General features: G+C 47.9%; 1 protein-coding gene across 1 annotated transcript; it reads right to left on the reverse strand.

The window, feature by feature from the left end:
• Positions 1 to 15944: 15944 nt before the first annotated feature.
• IL1B (interleukin 1 beta) lies at positions 15945 to 20082 on the reverse strand. Its single transcript, XM_077133691.1, has 7 exons — positions 19982 to 20082; positions 19551 to 19612; positions 19165 to 19216; positions 17865 to 18069; positions 17548 to 17703; positions 17005 to 17135; positions 15945 to 16485 (listed from the first exon to the last, which is right to left on the reverse strand). The coding sequence occupies exons 2-7, from the start codon at positions 19595 to 19597 to the stop codon at positions 16273 to 16275; spliced, it is 804 nt and encodes a 267-aa protein (XP_076989806.1). The 5' UTR covers positions 19598 to 19612; positions 19982 to 20082; the 3' UTR covers positions 15945 to 16272.
• Positions 20083 to 20797: the final 715 nt, after the last annotated feature.

Below are 20797 nucleotides of genomic sequence, written 5' to 3' on the forward strand. Positions count from 1 at the left end.
TCCATCAACAGACGAGTGGCTAAACAAACTGTGGTATATACATATGATGGAGTATTATGCACCTGTAAGACAGAATAAACTTATGAAGCATGTAATAACATGGATGGACCTAGAGAACATTATACTGAGTGAGTCTAGCCAAAAACTAAAGGACAAATACTGAATGGTCCCACTGATGTGAACTGACATTCGAGAATAAACTTGGAATATGTCATTGGTAACAGAGACCAGAAGGAGTTAGAAACAGGGTAAGATAATGGGTAATTGGAGCTGAAGGGATACAGACTGTGCAACAGGACTAGATACAAAAACTCAAAAATGGACAGCACAATAATACCTAATTGTAAAGTAATCATGTTAAAACACTGAATGAAGCTGCATCTGAGCTATAGGTTTTTTTTTTTTTGTTTGTCTGTTTGTTTGTTTGTGTCTTTTTTTCTTTTTCCTTTTCTTTTTTTTACTATTATTATTTTTATTTTTTCTCTATATTAACATTCTATATCTTTTTCTGTTGTTTTGCTAGTTCTTTTCCTAAATCGATGCACATGTACTAAGAAATGATGATCATGCATCTATGTGATGATGTTAAGAATTACTGATTGCATATGTAGAATGGAATGATTTCTAAATGTTGTGTTAATTTCTTTTTTTTCTTTAATTAATAAAAAAAAAAAGACTTGGAAAAAAAAAGAAAGGATGCCCCTGGGCCTAAATAAACTGGCTGAAAAGGAGATGTGGCAGCTGTCTAGTCCTGGGGTCGACAAACTCAACCCCACCACCTGTTGGTGTAAATAAAGTTTTATTTTATCCACTGCAGTGCAGAGTTGAGGAGCAGCAATGGAGAGTTTCCTGCCTGGGTCACTCTCTCTGGGCCTGGGCAGACACCCTACGTGGGTCCCTGGTCTGGTCATTCCCAGCCAGGAGAGGTGGCACTCAGCCACAAAGAAACCATGGGCATTACACTGCCCGATGCTGGAAATACAGCCAAACTGATGAGAAGAGTGTGGACGGCACTGCTACATGTGAAAGCAATAGAAGAAATCACAGAGGCGACTGGTTCACAGATTCCAACTATATTTAAATGCTTTAATTTTTTTAAATTCAACATTAAAGGGTGTTATTAAGTGAAAACATTGCAAAAAAAATACAAAGGGGACAACATGCTCAATATATAAAGAACTCTCAAAAATCCACAGGAATGGATTTAAAAAAAACCACGAACCATAACACAATGGAACAAATATGAAAGGAATGGACACACACTGCCAGCTCACCAACAAGAAAATACACAAAGCTAATAAAATAAATCAAATTTTATAAAATAAATAAATAAATGAGAGTGAGGTTAAGGCATTTTCAGATAAGCAAAAGCTAGAGGAGTTCATCATACTTCACATACCTAACAATCAAAGCTAAAGGGATCCTTCAGACAGGAAAGAGAGGATCCTGGGCAGCCACTCAGGTAAACAGATAGAGACCTCTGGTAAAGGCGAGCCTGTGAGTAATTACAAATGCCAGTACTGCTATATTCTTTTAGTATATGATTCCGATTCTTACTCCCTACAGGGGCTAAAATGCATTCACAGTATGTGATGATAAATTTATGGTCTTGGACATACAGTGTGCAAAGATATAATGTGAAAAAGTACAAAAAAGGTGGGGTTCAGAGTGGTACAAGAACAGTGTATGTGTATGCTCAGCTTGGATCAACTCAAATGTGATTGTTATAGATTTTGGTCGTAATTTTAACACCATGGTAATCACAAGGAAAGTATATGAAAAATATATCTGGAAAAAATGAGAAGGCACTCAATATGGTACAATATTAAAAAGTCTAATAATTCTGAAGGTAGGCATGGATAGAATAATTGAAGGGCAATTAAGGCATAAGGCTGACAAAGACCAAGTAGCAAAATGGCAGAAGGAAGTTGTGCTGGTTTGAAGCTATTGTGGACCCCAGAAAAGCCATGTCCTATAATCCTCATTCAATATTGCTGGGTGGAAACCTTCTGATTGTTTCCATGGAGATGTGACCCACTCAACTGTTTCTGGTAACTTTTGATTAGATGGTTTCCATGGAGATGTTTCTCCACCCATTCAAGGTGGGGTTGCTTACTGGAGCCTTTTAAGAGGGAACTATTTTGGGAAAAGCTCAGTGCCACCCTAACAGAGCCAACAGAATGGACAGAACACTGGGGAAGCCATTGAAGAAGCCTGAAGAGAAAGCTAGCAGATGTCACCATGTGCTTTCCCAGTTGAGAGAGAAACTCCAAACATTATCAGACTTCTTGAACCAAGGTATCTTTTCCTGGATACCTTAATTTGGGCATTTTCATGGCCTTAGAACTGTAAACTTGTAACTTATTAAATTCTCCTTCTTAAAAGCTGTTCCAGTTCTGGTATGTAGCATTCCAGAAGCTTGTAAATTAACACAGATTCTGGTACCAGAGAAGTAGTGTGCTGCGGTTTGCAAATACCAAACATGTAGGAATGGCTTTTTAAATGGATAAGGGGAAGATTCTGGTAGAACTGTGAGAAGCTTGATTGATAGAGAAGGCCTATAAATTCTTTGAAGAGACTGTTGGTAGAAGTGTGGACTCTAAAGATACCTCTGATGAGTCTTTAGACAGAAATAATGAACATGCCATTCCAAACTGGAAGGAAAGCATTCTTTGTAGATAAAGGGCAGAATATGAGGATAGTGAACTTGGATATTTAGCAGAAAATTTTTCCAAACTAAATGTGGAAAATGCAGTCTTTACTTATAGCTTTACTATAAGCTCTCCTGGGAGCTTATAGTAAAATGTGACAGGAAAGAGATAAGTTGAGAACTGACCTCTTGGGTACAAAAAAAAAAACAGAAATTGGTGCTCTGGAAAAGTCTGGGCTTCCAGAAAGTGAGGTCCCAGTGAGTAGAACCGCATGTGAGGATTTATCTGAGCACGGAGGGAGTCAGCCGTTCCAGGACAAGCCAGGATTGGAGATGGCGTTACCCGGAGACGACTGGTGGAAGGTCCTTTTGTCTGACGGGTGTGACCCCAGTGCTCTGCACAGAAAACCAACAGAGTGTTGTGGGATCTGTACAAATGCAACCACTGCCAGCCTGGACTAAGAGGGACAAATTGGATGAAAAATAACTTCAAAAGCAGAACCAGATCATTCCATTTTTGTTTGTTTGTTTGGTGTTTGTTTCCGCTTGTTTCTCATACTGAAATGTTAAGCTCTTTGAAGGCAGGGACTTGCCAATTTAATTCAAATTGTACCTTTCTTCTGAATGAACCTCTTAATCATCTCAACCAAACCTGGAAAGTTGTTAGGACTAAATGAAATAACTAATGGAGAATGCTGAGCCCAGACAAGGTCCCTTGGACAGACAGAGCTCCTGCAAGTTTCCTCTGCAAGGGTCCAGGTCTGCTGACCCATCCTCTGTTTGCAGATGGACATTCTAGGTCAATGGACAGTCCTGGGGTGGGAGACCCTGACCAAGCTGACATCCTTGTGCAACATGTCCAGCCCACGAAGCCCTTTGCTTACATGAAACCCATCATACGTGAGGCACCAAAACTCACAGAACCAGTTCCTCTTGTAGAAAGAAGACGCCGTTGGGAAAGACGCCAGCGTGTATGAAGAGTTCATAGTGGAGAAGGCAGCCATGTCTGAGAAAGAGACCGCCGTGGCGGGAGGTCAGGCCTTCCCCGAGAAGCCAGCTCCCACGCAGAAATAGAATACTTCATGAGGCCAAATTTTCATGGACAGCTGGACAACCACGTGGAAGCAGAAACCAGCCAGGCACCTCCGGCTGCTTTTCAAGCAACTTCAACACAAGGGGACATGCTGCAAGACAACAGCCCCCAAACCTTCCAGGTTGGGATAAGATTCCAGGTGCTGCCTGATGCCTCTGGTTATTAGGATCTTAGGGGTCCCCTCCTTTCGGTATCTATCCCTCCCTAGAGTTCAGACCCTTGGCTGGCTCAGGTTTTCCTGTCGTGCAGGCCCCCTCTGGCATGTGTGTGGGGGCCCAGGCTTCTCCACCCACATTGCACAATGACCCCTGCCAGTTGCTGCTGGACTCACTTTTCTGACCCGGATGTTTGCTACATGTGCCTTTCCCCAAAGCAACAGGCTTGAATCCCTGAGTCTGCCTTCACTCCTTCCTACCCATAGCAAAACATCTGCCATGTGCTGTGCTAATTGAGTCTCTCAGCCCTCCTCAAATAATCCTTATGGTGCCACCTATCTACTTGAGATGCTTCTCTTGTCTGCTTTGTAAGTTATGTTTTATCAGACGTATGTATTTAGTTCCTCAAAGCTTTTTAAAAACAAAAAATAAAAAAACAAAGCAAAACAAAAAAGAACAGAGACCATCAGGAGATAGAAATAGGGTAGATATTGTATAATTGGAGCTGAATGGATACAGATTGTGCAACAAGACTAATTGGAAAAATTCAGAATGGATAGCACAATACTACCTAGGTGTAATACAATAATGTTAGTACACTGAATGAAGTTGAGTGTGAGAATGATAGAGGAAGGAGGGCTGGGGGCACAAATGAAATCACAAAGAAGATAGATGATAAAGACTGTGATAGTATAATCTAGGAATGCCTAGAGTGTATAACGATAGTGACTAAATGTACAAATTTAAAAAATGTTTTTGCATGAGGAAGACCAAAGGAATGTCATTACTTCAGGGTGCTGAAAATAGAAGGTAATTAATACTTTAAAATTTCAACTTTAAATTTTAAATGTGAGACTAAAGCAAAAAAAATGTTTATTTGGTACAAAATTTATATTTTGACTAGTGCATTTCCTAATATAACTTATGTAGATAGCCTGGTTGAACAACATAAGTACATGGAACCTTGGGTAGGACATGAGATTTTGTTGGTTTGTCCAGAGTGATGCCCCGATGAATCCCAGAGTGATTTGATTAGTGAGTGGAAAAGTATTTGCAAAGTCCCCTTCAGGAAATGATGAGAACGAGGGAAAATTCAACCTCCCCAAGTTGAATTCTTGATATTCTCACAGGCAGTGTGGACAACCAAATCTATAGGCTGAGCCCCCAGTCTTGGGGTTTGTTCATATGAAACTTAACCCCACGAAGGATAGGTCAAGCCTACTTAAAATTAGGCCTAAGAGTCACCCCCAAGAAAACTTCTTTTGTTGCTCAGATGTGACCTCTCTCTCCAGCTAACACAACAAGCAAACTTACCACCCTCCCCTTGTCTACGTGGGACATGACTCCCAGGGGTGTGGACCTTCCTGGCAACGTGGGACAGAAATCCCAGAATGAGCTGAGACTCAGCATCAAGGGAAAGCCTTCTCAACCAAAAGGGGGAAGAGTGAAATGAGACAAAGTGTCAATGGCTGAGAGATTCCAGAGTCGAGAGATTATCCTGGAGGTTATTCTTACGCATTGAGTAGATATCACCGTGTTATTCAAGATGTAATGGAGAGGCTGGAAGGAACTGCCTGAAAATGTAGAGCTATGTTCCAGTAGCCATGTTTCTTGATGATGATTGTGTAATGATATAGCTTTCACAATGTGACTGTGTGATTGTGAAAACCTTGTGTCTGACGCTCCTTTTATCTACCTTGTCAACAGATGGGTAGAAAATATGGAATAAAAATAAATAATAGGGGGAACAAATGTTAAAATAAATTTAGTTTGAAATGTTAGTGGTCAATGAAAGGGGGGGTAAGGGTATGGTATGTATAATATTTTTTTCTGTTTTCGTTTTATTTTTCTGTTGTCTTTTTATTTCTCTTTCTGAATTGATGTAAATGTTCTAAGAAATGATCCTGATGATGAATATGCAACTATGTGATGATATTGTGAATTACTGATTATATATGTAGAATGGCATTATCATATGTTAAGAATGTTTGTGTTTCTTTCTTGTACTTTTCTTTTTAATTAGTAAAAAATTTTTTAAAAATTAACTTCTGCATGAGACTGAAGCAAAAATTGTTTATTTGGTACAAAATTTATATTTTGACTAGTGAACTTCCTAATATAAAAAAAGCAGAACCATGGAAGCTAAGGTCCAAAGCCAAGAAACCTTGGGCTGTGAGAGCAGACCCACCCAAGCACTTGTAGAGGGTGAGTTTTCCCTGAAGGCAGAAGGTGGGCCTCCCACCTCGATATTCTGGAAGAGTTATGCACCAGGCCTTGGAGAAGGTGGAGCATATTCCTTGGGGATTAGGAAGAACCTGGCTGCCACCACGTTGTCCTGGAGGGGTTAAGCGTGTGCCCCAGAGATGGCAGAGAGCCCAGTTGTGACCCTGATGCTTGGAGAGGGTGGAGCTGAGAGAAAAGTAGTCTCCCCAGTGTCCACCAAGGTTGTGTTTGGAGAAAGCCAGGTCACTGCATACGCCCTTGGAAAGGGTGGGACTGCCCCTTTCTAAGTCCTGAAGGTAAGTGACTCTCAGACTTTGAAATCCAATGGACTTTGCCCTGCAGGTCTTCGAAATTGCTTGGGTCTGGTGACCCCTGTGTTCCTTCCAATTTCTCCCTATGGAAATGGGACTGCGAACGCTATGACTGTCCCTCCTTTATATGTTGGCAGCAAATAACTTGGTCTAAGAATTTTGCCTTAGGACAGATGATGCCTGTAGCTGACTTTGATGAGATTTTGTACTGTTTCTGACTCTGTATTGCATTTATATTGTTGCTGAAATGGTTTAAGGCTTTCTGATATTGTTAGGGAATGAATGTATTTTGCATTTGGAAAGACTATTCTTTTGGGGGTCCAAAGGATGGAATGTGTCCATTTGAAGCTATTATGTACCCCAGAAAAGCCATGTCCTTTAATCCTCAATCAATATTGCTGGGTGACAACTTTCTGATTGTTTCAATGGAGATGGTAACTTTTGATTGGATGGTTTCCATGGACACGTGTCTCCACCTTTAGAGCTTCCAGAACCAACAGAGCCAACAGAATGGACAGAGCCCCAGGGAAGCCATTGTAAAAGCAGGGAGAGAAAGCTAGCAGATGTTGCCATGTGTCTTTCCAGCTGAGAGAGAAACCCTGAACATCATCAGCCTTCTTGAACCAAGGTATCTTTTCGTTAATTTTCCTAAATGCCTTAATTTGAACATTTTCCATAGCCTTGCCTTAATGTGGACATTTTCATGGCCTGAAAGCTGTAAATTTGTAACTTATTAAATTCCCCTTTTTAAAAGTTCTTCCATTTCTGGTATATAGCATTCCAGCAGCTTTCAAACTAGAACAAAAATCCTACATTATCAGTAGTGACCGTAAATATAAACGGATTCAACATCCCAGTCCATAGGAAGAAACTGGCAGAATGGATAAAAAAGCATGACCTAACTATATGGTGTTTACAAGAGATTCACCTTATATTCAAAGACACAAGTAGGTTGAAATGGAAAGGATGGAAAAAATATGCTACCAAGTTGCAACTGAAAGTGAGCTGGGGTTGTTATACTAACAGCTAAAATAGACTAAGTCATAAACTGTTGTGTGGGACAAAGAGAGCTGTTACATAGCAACAAAGGGGCCAATTTAACCAGAAAATAGAATAATTACAAATATATACACACCTAACAGCACAGTCCCAAAATATATGCAGCAGATGTTGACAGATTTGAAGGAAGAAATTGATGGTTCTACATTAATGAAAGAGACTTCAATACATCACTTTCAGTAGCACATAGAACATCTAGACAGAAGATCAATAAAGAAATATAAGACTTTAAGGACACTCTAAAGCAACTGGAACTGACAGACATATATAGAAAGCTGCACCCAGCCACAGTGGAACACACATTCTCCTCGCATGCTCGTGGATCAGTCTCCAGGATAGACCACACCTTAGGTCACAAAAAACTCTCTAAACTCAAAAATATTGAAATCGTATAATGTGTCTTCTCTGACCACAGTGGAATGAAGCTAGAAATAATTACAGGGAGAAATGGAAAATTCACAAATACATGGAAATTAAACAATACACTCTTTAACAGTCAATGGGTTGGAGAGGAAATTACTACAGAAACTAGGAAATATCTTGAAGTGAATTAAAATAAAAATACATCATACCAAAACTTATACGATGCAGCAAAAGCTGTGCTCAGAGGAAAATTTATAGTTCTAATTATAAAAGAAAAAAAGATCTCAAATCAGAAAGCTAACCTCAAAAGTGGAAGAATTAGAAAAAGAAAAGCAAAATAAACCCAAAATGAGCATAAGGAAGGAAATAACACAATGGAGAGTGGTGACAAATGAAATAGAAAATAAAATACTATAAAAAGAATCAACAAAACCAAAAGTTGGTTCTTAGAAAAGATCAATACAATTGACACACCTTTAGCTAGACTAATGAAAGAAAAAAGGAAGAGTGCATGAAGAACTAAAGTCCGAAATGCAAAGGGGGACATTACTACAGAACCCACTGAAATAAAAAGGACTGTAAGAGCACACTATGGACAACTAGATAGATAGCCTAGATGAAATGGACAAACTCCCAGAAACACACAAACCATCTCCAATGACTCCAGAAGACACAGAAGCTCCCAACAAAGCAATAACTAGTAAAGACACGGAATCAGTCATCAAAGACCTCTCAACAGAGAAAAGTCAAAGACCAGATGGCTTCACAGGGGAATTCTACCAAACATTCCATGAACAATTAACTCCAATCGTGCTCAAACTCTTCCCAAAACACTGAAGAGGAGGGCATCCTCCCTGACTCATTCCACAAGTCACAGACCTCATATATGACCTCCTATAGAGTCTGATACAGATACCACTCCTAAACAAAGCGCAGCACCCCTTCTTGATAAAAATACTGGCAGAACTGGACATCCATTTACAGAAGAATGAAAGTGGACAACTGCTTCACACTATATAGATAAATCACCTTAAGAATGGGCCAAAGGGGCAGGCCATGGTGGCTCAGCAGGCAGAGTTCTTGCCTGTAATGCCAGAGACCCAGGTTCGATTTCCGGTGCTGCCCATGCAAAAAAAAATGGAGCAAAGGAGAATGTGCAAGGGTAGTTCAGTACAGAGTTCTCGCCTACCATGCAGGAGACCCGGGTTCGATTCCAGGCCCATACATTTCCCAAAAAACAAACAAGCACACAAACAAAAATTCAACAAACGGTGCTGCAATAACGGGATATTCACATGGAAAAAGAATGAAATGTGACCCCGCCACACAGCATACAAAAAATAAAAATGGAGCAAAGACCTAAATATAAAATCCAGAACTATTAAACTCCTAGTAGAAAATGTAGAGAAATATCTTGTGGACCTTGTGTTAGTCAGTGGTGTCTTAGACCTTATGACCAAAGCACAAGCAACAAAATTAAAAATATATAAATAGGACCTCATCAGACTTAAAAACTTTCTGCATCAACAGACTTTTTCATGAATGTAAAATGATAACCTAAACAAAGGGAGAAAATATTTGAAACCACATAATAAGAGTTTAATATCTAGAATATATAAAGAAATCTTTGAACTAAACAACAAAAAGACAAACAACCCAATTAAAAATAGGCATAAAATGAAACTGCTCTACAACTAATTGTTGTAATGTGTTTTGAAATGTATTGCTTTTTGTATGTATGTTATTTTTCACAAAAAGGAAAGAAAGTTGATTGTGATGATAAATGCACGGCTATATGACTATTGTGAACCACTGACTGTACACTTTGGATGATTACATGGCTAGTGAATATAAAATATATATATCATTCAAAAAATAAATAAATAAAATAGGCACAAGATTTAAAGAGACATTTCTCCAAAGAAGATAAACAAATGACCACAGAAAAGAGCACATGAAAAGATGCTCAACATCACTAGCCGTTAGGGAAATGCAAGTCAAAATCACAAAGAGACACCATTTCACACCCACGAGAATGTCTACTATTCGAAAAACATTGACAGTAGGGTTGGGGAACTAGGAGCGTCGTCCATTACTGGTAGAAATGTAAAGTACAGCCACCAAGAGGGCAGGGTGGCAGTTCCTCAGAAATTGAGTATAGAACCACCACGTGACCCCACAATCCCATTCGTATGTACCCGTAAGTATTGACAGCAGGGCTTCGAACAGTTATTTGTAAACTGACGTTCATAGTCGCATTATTCACAAGTGCGAAAAGATGGAAGCAACCCGAATGTCCCATCCTCTCCCAAAACTCTGAAAAACTAGAAAATCTGGCAGAGCCATCTTCCTCAAAACTCCAGAAAGCTCTTAAAGGGTTGTGGTAAGCGGACACGTGCTGAATCAAGAAAAGCATCCTGAAAAATGGCGGTGAAGCTAGTGGGACCTGTCTGCTCCACCCCCAGCCCCTGCCCTGTGTGGTGTGGAGCCAGCCTGCGACTCCCAGTCCACAATCGGGTCCTGGGCCCTGCTGGGGGTGGGAGTCAGAGCAGCCCCTGAGCGCTTAGTGGGGGCCTGTGTGCTTGGAAGTAAAGCCCGAGCAGGAAGCGCTCAGCCTCGTCTGGAAAGAACCCACATGCCCCTGCAATGCCCCTGTTGGTGGGTGCCCAAAAGGATGCCAGCAGCATTCGCACACCGGTGTTCACAGCGGCATTGTTCACAACTGCCAAAAGACGGGAGCAACACAAGTGTACATCAACCGACGAATGGAGAAACAAGACGTGGCCTATTCATGCAACAGAGTGTTGTTCATAGAAAGGAACGAGGTCCTGACGCGTGACAACATGGAGGAGCCTTAACACATCACGCCGAGTGAAATCAACAAGCCAGAAGGACAAATATCATATGCTCTCACTGATATGAAATGATTAGAATAAGTAAATTCTCAGAGCCAGAAACAAGCACAGAGGGTACCAGGACTGGACGGGGGCAGGGAGTGGCCCACTGAGTCAGGGGGAGACCCCAAGGCCAGGCCCCCCGGCCCCGGCTGTGATTTGATTAGAGCCTCTGCGCATATCTTTCCATCATCACTCTTAAACAGTTTTCTTTCTTTGCCAGTACATTACCTTTTCACTGGAACCTCACCCACATTCCCCACTTGGCCTGGCTGGGCCCCCCACCCCCAGAGGCTTTTTCTTTTCTTTAGTAGAGAAACTTTGGGTTTATAGAACAATTATGCATAAAATACAGGATTCTCATTCCCACCCCCAGCAGCTTGCATTGAACATTTGTTACAACTGATGACAGCACATTTCATAACATCCTATTAATCAACGTGGAGGGACCCTTAACCAACTTATTCTGAACTGCTTCCAGTCAACTTTTCCCACCTAGTTGGAGGAGATACAATGTTGCACCACCTCTCTGAATTGTGGTTGATTTCCTTCCTTGTTTTATGGGATTGAACCATTTCTTTACTGCCTGATTTTTCTTTTCCATGTTTGCTGGTGCCTGGAATTCTAAACTCATTAGATAGATTAATGATGCTTCAAAATGTCGGGATTCTCCAGAGCTACACATTTGTGGCCGTGGCCCCACCTCCTCGCTCTCTCCACGGTCCTGCCCTAGAGGCGGCCACTGGGTGGCTGCGAGAAGGTGGCCGGTTGCCCGGTTCGTAGGGGTAGCCCTGGCCACGCGGGCACCTCTGCGCACCTGGACCAAGCGCTGAGGTCTCCCACCGGGTGCCCACCCTGGGGACTGAGGGCCTGGATGCCGGGGGCACGGGGAGGCGCCGCGGGGAGAAAGGCAGCCCCTTGGGGGGCCGGGAAGGCGCTCAGGGCCTGGGGACACCGGCTGCCCCTCGCAGAGCCCTGCACAGACCCCACGCACGGTCCAGAACCAGGACTGTGCTCGCGCCGCAGGCCCCGCCCTTCTTGCTCCCGCCCCTGCCCCCAGCCTCCCTTTCCAGGTCTTCACGCTGCGTGGTTTCACCACCAGTTTCGGGAGGGTGATTCCAACGTTTTTCTCATGACCTTCTCTGTAAGCAATTAACCTTGCTCCCACGGCTGCGCACAGCACAGCTTCCGGGAACGCAGGTGAGCCGCGGCCCCACCCGGCCTTGTACCCGCTCGCCATGTGCTCTCCGGCTGCTTCGGAGGAGGGGTAGGGAGGAGGGGGCCTGTGCAGAGGGCCCTCCACGGGCCCCCGCAGCCCTGCCCCCTCCCCTGACTCTGGGCCGGGCTGCAGCGGAAGCTGAGCGGCAGGTGCAGTACCACACCCGGTCCCACTCTCCAGGTACGTGAACCGCGGCCCCAGGGCGCTGCGCGTCGGCTGAGCGTGGGGACCCCAGAAAGGCTCGGCACTCAGGACATACGGATACCGTACCCCCAGCCACCTAGAAACAGGTCGTTTCTGTCTTCCAGGCTGTGCCAGTTTGAAGCTGTCGTGTGCCCCAGAAAAGCCAGGTCCTCCTTCTTGCCCCAGTCTTGCAGGGTAGAAACCTTGGATTGTTTCCGTGGAGGTGTGACATGTGCAGTCGTGGGCCGGACCTTTGGATTAGAGGGAGATGTGACTCCACCCACTCAAGGTGGGTCTTCATTAGTTTACTGGAGTCCTTTAGAAGGGGAAACATTTTCGAGAAATCTCAGAGCTGACAGAGACACAGACATCTGGAGATGCCTGGAGGGCAGACATTGAGAGCAGATGCCTGGACACCTGCAGGGCCCAGCAGACGTGGCCACGTGCCTTCCTGTGAGATGCTGACAGCCCAGAACCCAGAGCTGTGTTCTGAGGGAGCTGAGTGAAGCCCACAGAGGCTTAGAGAGGAAGCCATGGCCTCAGGAGCTGGAAGCAATGTAACTGGGAACAAGGACCAGCTGACATCAGCCCCGTGCCTTCCGAAGTGCCTTCCCACGTGCCTGTCCTGAGACAAGGTATCTTTCTCTGGATGCCTTAGTTTGAACATTTTTATGGTCTTAGAACTGTGAACTTGTAACTCAGTAAATTCCCTTTTTAAAGCCATTCCATTTATTTCTGGTATATCGCTTTCTGGCAATTTTTAGCAAACTAAAACGCAGGCCAAGGAGGGCTAAGGCACGGAATGGGCAAGCTGCCACCAGAGAGAGAGAGAGAGAGTTTGCCCCAAATCAGGAGCAAAATAATGTCAAGGGTCCAGGAATTCGAACGGGGGCCTTTTGAACGTTTTAATGTAGGGTAGTAAAAAAACTAGAAACATCATGTAAGTAATTCATGAAAACATTCCTGTAAAAACATCTGAATAGTCTTCCAGAGCTGTCGGCCTTCACCTACCCCTAGGAACACCTGGTTATGCATTGTGGATACCAGTGTTTTTTATTTTACATAAATGGTGCATTCCATACTGATTTTTCTGCCAGTCTTGCTTGTTTCTCAATGGTTTGCATAGATATCTATTTCCATACTACCTCCTCTTCTTTCTCTTTAATTTATTTGTTCAATCTTTCCTTTACCAATAGACTTCTGGGTTGTTTCCAGTTTATTTTAAGGTTTTGTAAGTAATGCTTCAGTAACTATCCTTGAGCTTACCTTCTTTGTGTATCTGATAGTTTTTCTTGAGGGAGGACACCAAATAGTGGAATTCCTGAATCATAGGGCAGGTTACAAAGAATTTTAAACTGGGCTCAGCCATGTGGCGCTGCCAGGCCCTGTGGCTCCCAGCTGAGCTGACCCCGAAGCCTCCTCCTGGGCTCCTGCACTGGGCCTGGGGGTGCTGCCTGGTGTCCACCTCCCCCGAGGCTCTGGGCACCTGCGCCCCCACAGCTGCCTCCCCGCCAAATGTCAGGTGGCCCCGGGGCTGCTTATTTGCGCTGACCATGAGGCACACAGAGCTGGGGAGGGGTCTGCACCTGGGGGGGGGCCCTGCTACCTGCTGAGCATGAGGCACTGTGAGTCAGGAGGGGCCCCGGGAGCGCGGGGACTGACCCGATTCTGTCACCTTCCTGCTCTCAGCAGTGGTTTTCCCCTAAATAAGCAATGTCTTTTTTTTTTAACCAAAATCTTAAAAATTACTTCCCTTTTCATTTTTGAATAGGTAATACACTTACATGATTCAAAAATCAAACTATATAAAAAATATATGGAGACAGTAGACTACTGAGTGGCCGCAAGAAGGAGTGAAGTGTGAGGCAGCGAGGTGGATGAGCCCGGAGGACAGTGTGGTGGACGAACTGTCCGGAGCATAAAGGCGGATATTATCAGCCTCACTCACAGAGTAGTGGTAGTGTGCAGACTCAGAGGACTGAACTCGACAGCATGGGCTCTCAGGTTGGAGCCTGTTGTAAAGGGTTCTAGAATGAAAGCTCTTACAGCAGTCACATAGATTCAGGAGGTGTAACTGTTATTTCTAAATTCTGAGATAATGAGTTCTTTTTGTGTAACCGGGTCATTCCCTGGAATCTTGGATATTTATATGACGCCTGAGAATGAGAGGTAGGGCGCTGCAGCTGTGGAAGTCAGCAGTACCCCATTCAGCAACTGTTAGAAAGCTGAAAAAGTGACCAGACGTCAAGTAGAGATATGAATGGAGCTGATCTGGACGGGACTAAGGTAAATCAGATTACAGCGTGAAGGATGATATGGTCCCTATTTTGAAAGTTCAACTCCTGTGTGAGACCAGAGGAAGATATGTTTGTTTGGTGTAAAGCTTATATTTGGGGCAGCACATTACCTAATTTAATTTGTATGGTCAGTTTACTTGAACACCATAACTATATGGAATCTTGAACAGGGAATGAGATTTTGTTGGTTTGTTCAGGTTGGTAGGATGCTCCAAAATATGCCAGTAATCTGGGTAGTGAATAAAGGAGTCTTTGCAAAGTCCCCTTGGGGGACTGGGGAGAAAGGAGGAAAATTCAACTTCCCCATCTGGAAAATTCTGGATATTTTCCTAAGCAGCGGGGACAGCCAGGTCAATAAGCTGAGCCCTCGATGTTGGAGTTCACCCCTATGAAACTTATCCCTGCAAAGAAGAAGCTAAGCCCACTTATATTTATGCCTGAGAGTCACCCCCAGAGAACCTCTTTTCTTGCTCAGATGTGGCCTCTCTCTCTAAGCCAACTCGGCAGGTGAACTCACTGCCCTCCCCCCTACATGGGACATGACTCCCAGGGGTGTAAATCTCCCTGGCAGTGTGGACAGGACTTCCAGGATGAGCCAGGGCCTAGAATTAGGGGATTGAGAAAACCTTCTTGACCAAAAGGGAGAAGAGAGAAATGAGACAAAATAAAGTGTCAGTGACTGAGAAATTTCAGAGTCAGGAGGTTATCCTGGAGGTTATTCTTGCGCATTATATAGATCTCCCTTTTTAGTTTATGTATTGGAGTGGCTGGAGGGAAGTACCTGAAACTGTAGAGCTGTGTTCCAGTAGATTTGGTTCTTGAAGACAATCGTATAAAGATATAACTTTTACAATGTGACTGTGTGATTGTGAAAACCTTGCAGCCAATGCTCCCTTTATCCAGGGTATGGACAGGTGAGTAAGAAAACAAGGACAATAAGTAAATAATAGGGGGACAAGGGGTAAAATAAGTTGGGTAGATGGAAATACTAGTGGTCAATGTTAGGGGCATGGGATGTGTGAGTTTTTCTTTTTTGTTTTTCTTTTTCTGGAGTGATGTGAATGTTCTAAAAATGACCATAGTGATGCGTGCACAGCTAAGTGATGTTGTGAGCCACTCCTAGAAGCCCTCTCTTTCCTTCTCCACCTGGGGGGTGCCCACTCCCCTTCCAGGCCTCCCACAGACCTGGTCACTGCTGGCACATGCTCCCTTCAGACCCAGCGGGCGGCTTGCCACGCTGCAGGTGTGCCCCCCCCTACCCCCACCCAGCTGAGGACGGCCACTGGCTTGTCTCTGTGCTCCCAGCCTGGCACCTGAGAAGTCCTCGGCCGCTGTCACCACCACCCCTCCCTTCCTACACACAGCTCGCTGGGAAGCAGAAGTGAAGGGGGAGCTGGTCTTCCGCAGCCCTCAGCAGCTGGGGCCCCCCAGGGAGGCACCTCAGCGCCTGTTTACCCTTCTTGTCAAATCCAAGAAAAGCCAGTGATCAGGCAGAGAGAGAGTTTTCCGTGAGATTTATTTCAGAAGCACTGAAGCAGTGTTCCTCATGAATAAATAGCCCCATTAAATAACCTGAGTTTATGTTTTCCGCCTCGCTGGCGGGCATGCACCCGAGGACCGGCCGCCGCGTCCTGAGCCGCCTGAGCTGAGTGCAGAAACCAACGGCCGCAAATAAATAAATAAATAGTCCAGAGCCCGCTGGGGGGGGGGGGTGCCGCGAGGGACGGAGCCTCCCGGGGTGGAACGTGCAATCATTCCCACCCGGGGCTTCGAGCCACGCGGGCGGCAGGGCGGCGGCGGCCTGGTGCCCTGGCCAGCACCCTGTCTAGGGTGAGACGATCTCCATGGTGAAGTCGACGATGTCACGTCCGCCTTTGGTGCTGCCCAGGAAGACGGGGTTCCCCTCCTCCTGCGAGGTGCTGATGTACCAGTTGGGGAACTCGGCAGACTCAAACTCCATCTTGTCTCGGATCTCCAGCTTGTTGAAGACAAACCGCTTTTCCATCTTCTTCTTGGGGTAGCTTTGGGGGTCTACTGTCTGCGGAGCAGAACAGAAAAGTCACTCTCCGTGCAGGAAGCGGGGCGCCGGCGGCTGGGGGGCTGTGAGCGCGGCCCGGGGGTCCCTGGGGGAGCCCCCGTGTTGTCTGAGGCTGTCCCCAGTGCTGGGATGCATTTTGTGGCTGCCACTCCAAATAGGACGGCAGAAATTACGGTTAAAGCTCTTAGGACTCCCTCTTCTCCAGCGCTGCTTTCCCTACGGGCCGGCTGGACAAGGGAGGTGGAAATTGGGGCTCTGTGGGGGGAGTTGAGATGACAGGGACATCCGCCCACCTCCTAAAGTGGGGCCCACAGCGTGGGCGCCCCCAGCCCTGCTGAGCCGCAGCCCGCGGGGGGGGGGGGGGGGTTTGCTGTGTGCCTTTGTGGGCAGGTCGCACGCGGGGCGCTGTGTGCGTGGGCACTTCTCCCCTCTGTCAGGCAGACCTGCCGCACTTTTCTGGGGAGTGGGCGCTGGCTGGCTCGGGGCGCTGGGGGCTCGCAGGCGCCAGGCCGGGCTCACCTCCAGCTGCAGTGTGGGCTTGCCGTCCTTCATCCCGCAGGACAGGTACAGGTTCTTCTCCTTGATGCCCAGCGCCACCGGGACCTTCTGGCTGTTGGCATCCCCTTGCACGAAGCTCATGCAGAAGAGCACTGCGGAGGGAAGGGGCTCAGCACCGGGAAGGAGCCCCCAGCGGTGGCCCGCGAGCCCGGGGTGGGAGGGGCGGGAGGGGCGGCCGCCTGCGATCCTCCTGGGTCGGGCCGAGCCGCTGGAGCCGGAGCCCGCAGCCCCGCCCTGGAGAACAGGCCCCGCCGCTGCCGCCCGCGCTCCCGCAGAGCCCCCAGGGGCCGTCTGGGTCCGCGGCCTGGGCTGGGCGGGCCTGCGAGGCGGACGCTCTCGCTTCCCGGTTCTAGCCTCAGCCTCAACGGAAAGGAGCGCTGCGGGCAGTGGGGCCGGAGCCTGGCGTCGCCGCCAACCAGGAAGGGCCCGAGCTCGGCGCGCTGCCCTACGCCACCCCCCACCCCGGCGCTCGCGTCCCGTCGGGCGTCCCCGGGATCCCCTCACCTTGCTGGGCGGCGTTCTCCCCGTTGAGGTGCAGCGCGCGCAGCTCGCACGGGCTCGACAGCACCAGGCACTTCTGCTCCACGTCGCGGAGCCTGCAGTTGAACGAGCGCAGGGGCGCGTCGCACACATATGCGTCGTCCCACGAGCTGACGGGTTCTGAAAGGCCGAGCGCAGGGCCGTGTGTCAGGAGCGACAGCCAGGACCCGCCCTGGCTGCCCAGCCCCGCGCGCCAGGCGAGCCCCTCCCCAGCCGCGTCTCCTGGTGGTCTCACCAAGAGCCGCCCAGCCCCGCTGCCCGCTCCTCCCGGATCCAGGTACCTTCTTGGAAGATGCAGCTGAAGAGAGCCATTAGGTCGCCGTCCTGGAAGGGGAGCGCACAGGGAACCAGGATGCTGCTCAGCTTCTCCATGGCCACGATGACCGACACAACCTGCCTGAAACTCCTGCCGCCATGCACGTGTGAGACGAGAAGCTGGACACCGCCGTCCCCCAGCGAGCAGAGGTCCCGGTCCTGGAACAAGGCCTGGGGAGAAAGCGTGGGCGTCAGGCCGGGAGCCGCTGACCTCGGAGAGGATGGACCTCCCACCACCCCACGAGGGGGCTCTGCTGTCCTCGGGGTTTTCCCTGAGAACAGATCTCGTGTCTGCGTTTACCCCTCCACACGTGCCCTGCCTGCACTGCTGCCCGCTTTACACCTTCCTCCTTGTGGCTCCGTGTCCCTGACTCCCCGAGCCTCTCTCTTCCGATGATGATGATGGTGAGCATAGCACTTTCCGCTAGCTGGGCTTAGTGAACATGCTTCAAGTGTTCTACCCAAACTTTTTTTTCCAGAAAGCTCTTATAGGAATTTTGCAAATACAGTAAGAATGGTGACTATTGGTGAAATACACCCCACTTTCCCATTATTCACAGAAACTCTGCGTTCAGGCATAAGCAGGTTGCACCAAGGCGCGATTGTGGTTTAGAAGTTTAAGTGATGGGCGGTCCCTGCAGCACACGCAGCCTGGCCTGCGAGCACTGGCCCCTGGCTCCAGGAAGAGAGAGTGGGGTGGGGCTGGCAGGGAAACTGAGGCCCGCCCAGGACTGAGGACTGGCCCGTGAGGCGAAGGGAGGCCGCAGCAACCAGAAACACGTCTGCAAGCAGCTGCCACGAGCCACATCCACCCTCGCTGGGGTGGCCACTGCCCTCGTGGAAGGTTGTCAGGAAGGGGCCAGTGGGCAGCTGGCCGGGCGCTGCGCAGAGGGAATCCACGTGAGCACAACGCCCGTTTGCTGGGGCCGGCGAAGCCACCAGGGGCTCAGGGCGCCTCGCTCACACCTCATTTCAGACGAAGCCTGAAGAGGGAACAATTTGCCCAAGCCCAGAAGGCAGGACGGCAGCCTTTCCTCGCCTCCCAGGTCACTGGCGTCTTGTCCTGAGCCCACCCGGTGGCAGAAACCATCCACCCTTTAAGGGGCAGGCATGGGCCTCCAGGTCTCAGGGACTAAAGAGGGCTGAGCCCGTTTCCTAAAAGGAGATCCGACTTGCTGTGGAGCCCTGTGTCCCCCCTCAGGAGTGGGCCATGAACAGGCCAGCCTGCAGCCCCCACCCCCCATGCCGGCCAAGCCCCCAGCTCACCTTCATCTGGGTGGGTCCATCCACCTCAAAGAAGAGGTCGTCCTCATTGCCACTGGGGGGGAACACACACGGCTCAGTGACACACCCACACGGGCTCGTTTCCCCTTCACTGTCCCCAAGTCTCCCCCACTATAGGAAGCTGCGAACAGCACGTCCCTCACAGCGGCCCAAAAGCTTCTGGCAAGTTCCGCAGATCCCGCCGGGTCCCGAGGCCAGTCCCCAGCCCATGGGGCCATGGAAGTCCCGAGCCTTCCCCTCTCCCAGGCCGTCCCCCTGAGCCCGAGGCTGTACTCGTGGTGGGAGGTGGAGCTCCCGACCAGGACTGGGACCTTGTCCGCCACCCAAAGAGGCCGCCAAGCACAGTACGGGGGGGGCCTTGCACTGACCTGTAGAGGTCCATCACCTCGCAGGCGGGCTCAGGCACTGCTGCCATGGCTGCTTCAGAAACCTGTGCACACGAGAGAAAAGAGTGGCCACTCGCAGAGGTACCAGACCCCGGGAACCGCCTTCAGGGCTGAGGAGGCGGCGGACAGGAAAGGAAATGGATGACAACCAGTGACAGTGAATGCAAGAATGCACTGTCCTTAGGGTCTCCAGGAAAGCACTCCAACCAAGAGTGTATTTGTTAAAAGCAGCCAGACGCTTGGAGCAGAGGCAGCAGCCCTTAGCTCTCAAGTGCCAAGTGCTAGGTAAGTGCTTTCATTCCCCAAAATATTCCGCAAGCCATTGCCTCACAGCACACCGGGGATTTCTGCAAAGAGCCCAACCCTTAGGCAGAGAGAGACCCTGTCTTAGGAGGAGTTAGTGAAAATCGTACCAGAGCAATGAAGGCTAGCTGCAGAGAGCAGAGTACCTGCCGTGCCTCAAAAAGATTTGCTGCCTGACAATTTCTCCTTTCCTGTTTTTATTGCCTGGAAAAGCAGAAGTGGAGAGCTGAGAAATTTCCCCTTCGGTTAACTGATTTCACAACCAAATAAAAAGATCGGTGGGAACTTCCGGGGCAGGAGGCTAATAGGCTGAAACAATTTTCTAATACTTGGAAGGGCAAGTGCTAGCAAGTTATGACACATTTTGCAAATGTGTCATCAATGCAAATATCCGTTGTTTTTCTGACAACACAGATGATGTCAATATTAAAATACTGGACTTTCCTGGGTCAGAAGGCTGTCTTCACTGAGCATCTCTCAGACAAGTTGGGGCACATGCCACACAGCCTTCCATCTCCTCCTCGCACGCAACTTCAGCCGCCTTCTCCCTTGCAGACACGTCAGGGGGCAGAGCCCCGCCCCGTCGTCTGCAAAGACCCTGTCCTGTACACCTGGGGCTCCACATCACTTACCTGAGCCCCTGAGAAGCCGCAGCCGCTCCTGCCTGGGCGGGGCAGCTTCGAGACACCTGTGGCACAGGTGCTCCTGCCAGTCTCACAGGGAAACGGTTTGCATCTCTAAGTCTGTTTTCAGTTGTATTTTGAAAGGGTTGTGTCAAGCTTTCATGACCAGATTCCCTTTTTAAAATGCAGAGGAGATGCTCTCTGCCTAAAAGAAATATCTTAACTCTGAAATGTCAAGTGTTGTTTTTGTAAGAAAATCCAGCTGACATTGTATCTCTTGGTAACTCCAAGAGTCACCAGTCT

This window comes from Tamandua tetradactyla, chromosome 17 (genome assembly GCF_023851605.1).
Source record: "Tamandua tetradactyla isolate mTamTet1 chromosome 17, mTamTet1.pri, whole genome shotgun sequence".
NCBI classification, from domain to species: Eukaryota; Metazoa; Chordata; class Mammalia; order Pilosa; family Myrmecophagidae; genus Tamandua; species Tamandua tetradactyla.

Excerpts from the sequence above, each read along its gene's own strand:
- IL1B (XM_077133691.1), bottom strand. The coding sequence starts at position 19,597 with ATGGCAGCAGTGCCTGAGCCCGCCTGCGAGGTGATGGACCTCTACAG. Across the intron at positions 19,217-19,550 it reads GAGGTGATGGACCTCTACAG|TGGCAATGAGGACGACCTCT; the intron begins GTCAGTGCAAGG and ends GTTCCCCCCCAG. Across the intron at positions 17,704-17,864 it reads CAGCTGCATCTTCCAAGAAG|AACCCGTCAGCTCGTGGGAC; the intron begins GTACCTGGATCC and ends TCGGCCTTTCAG.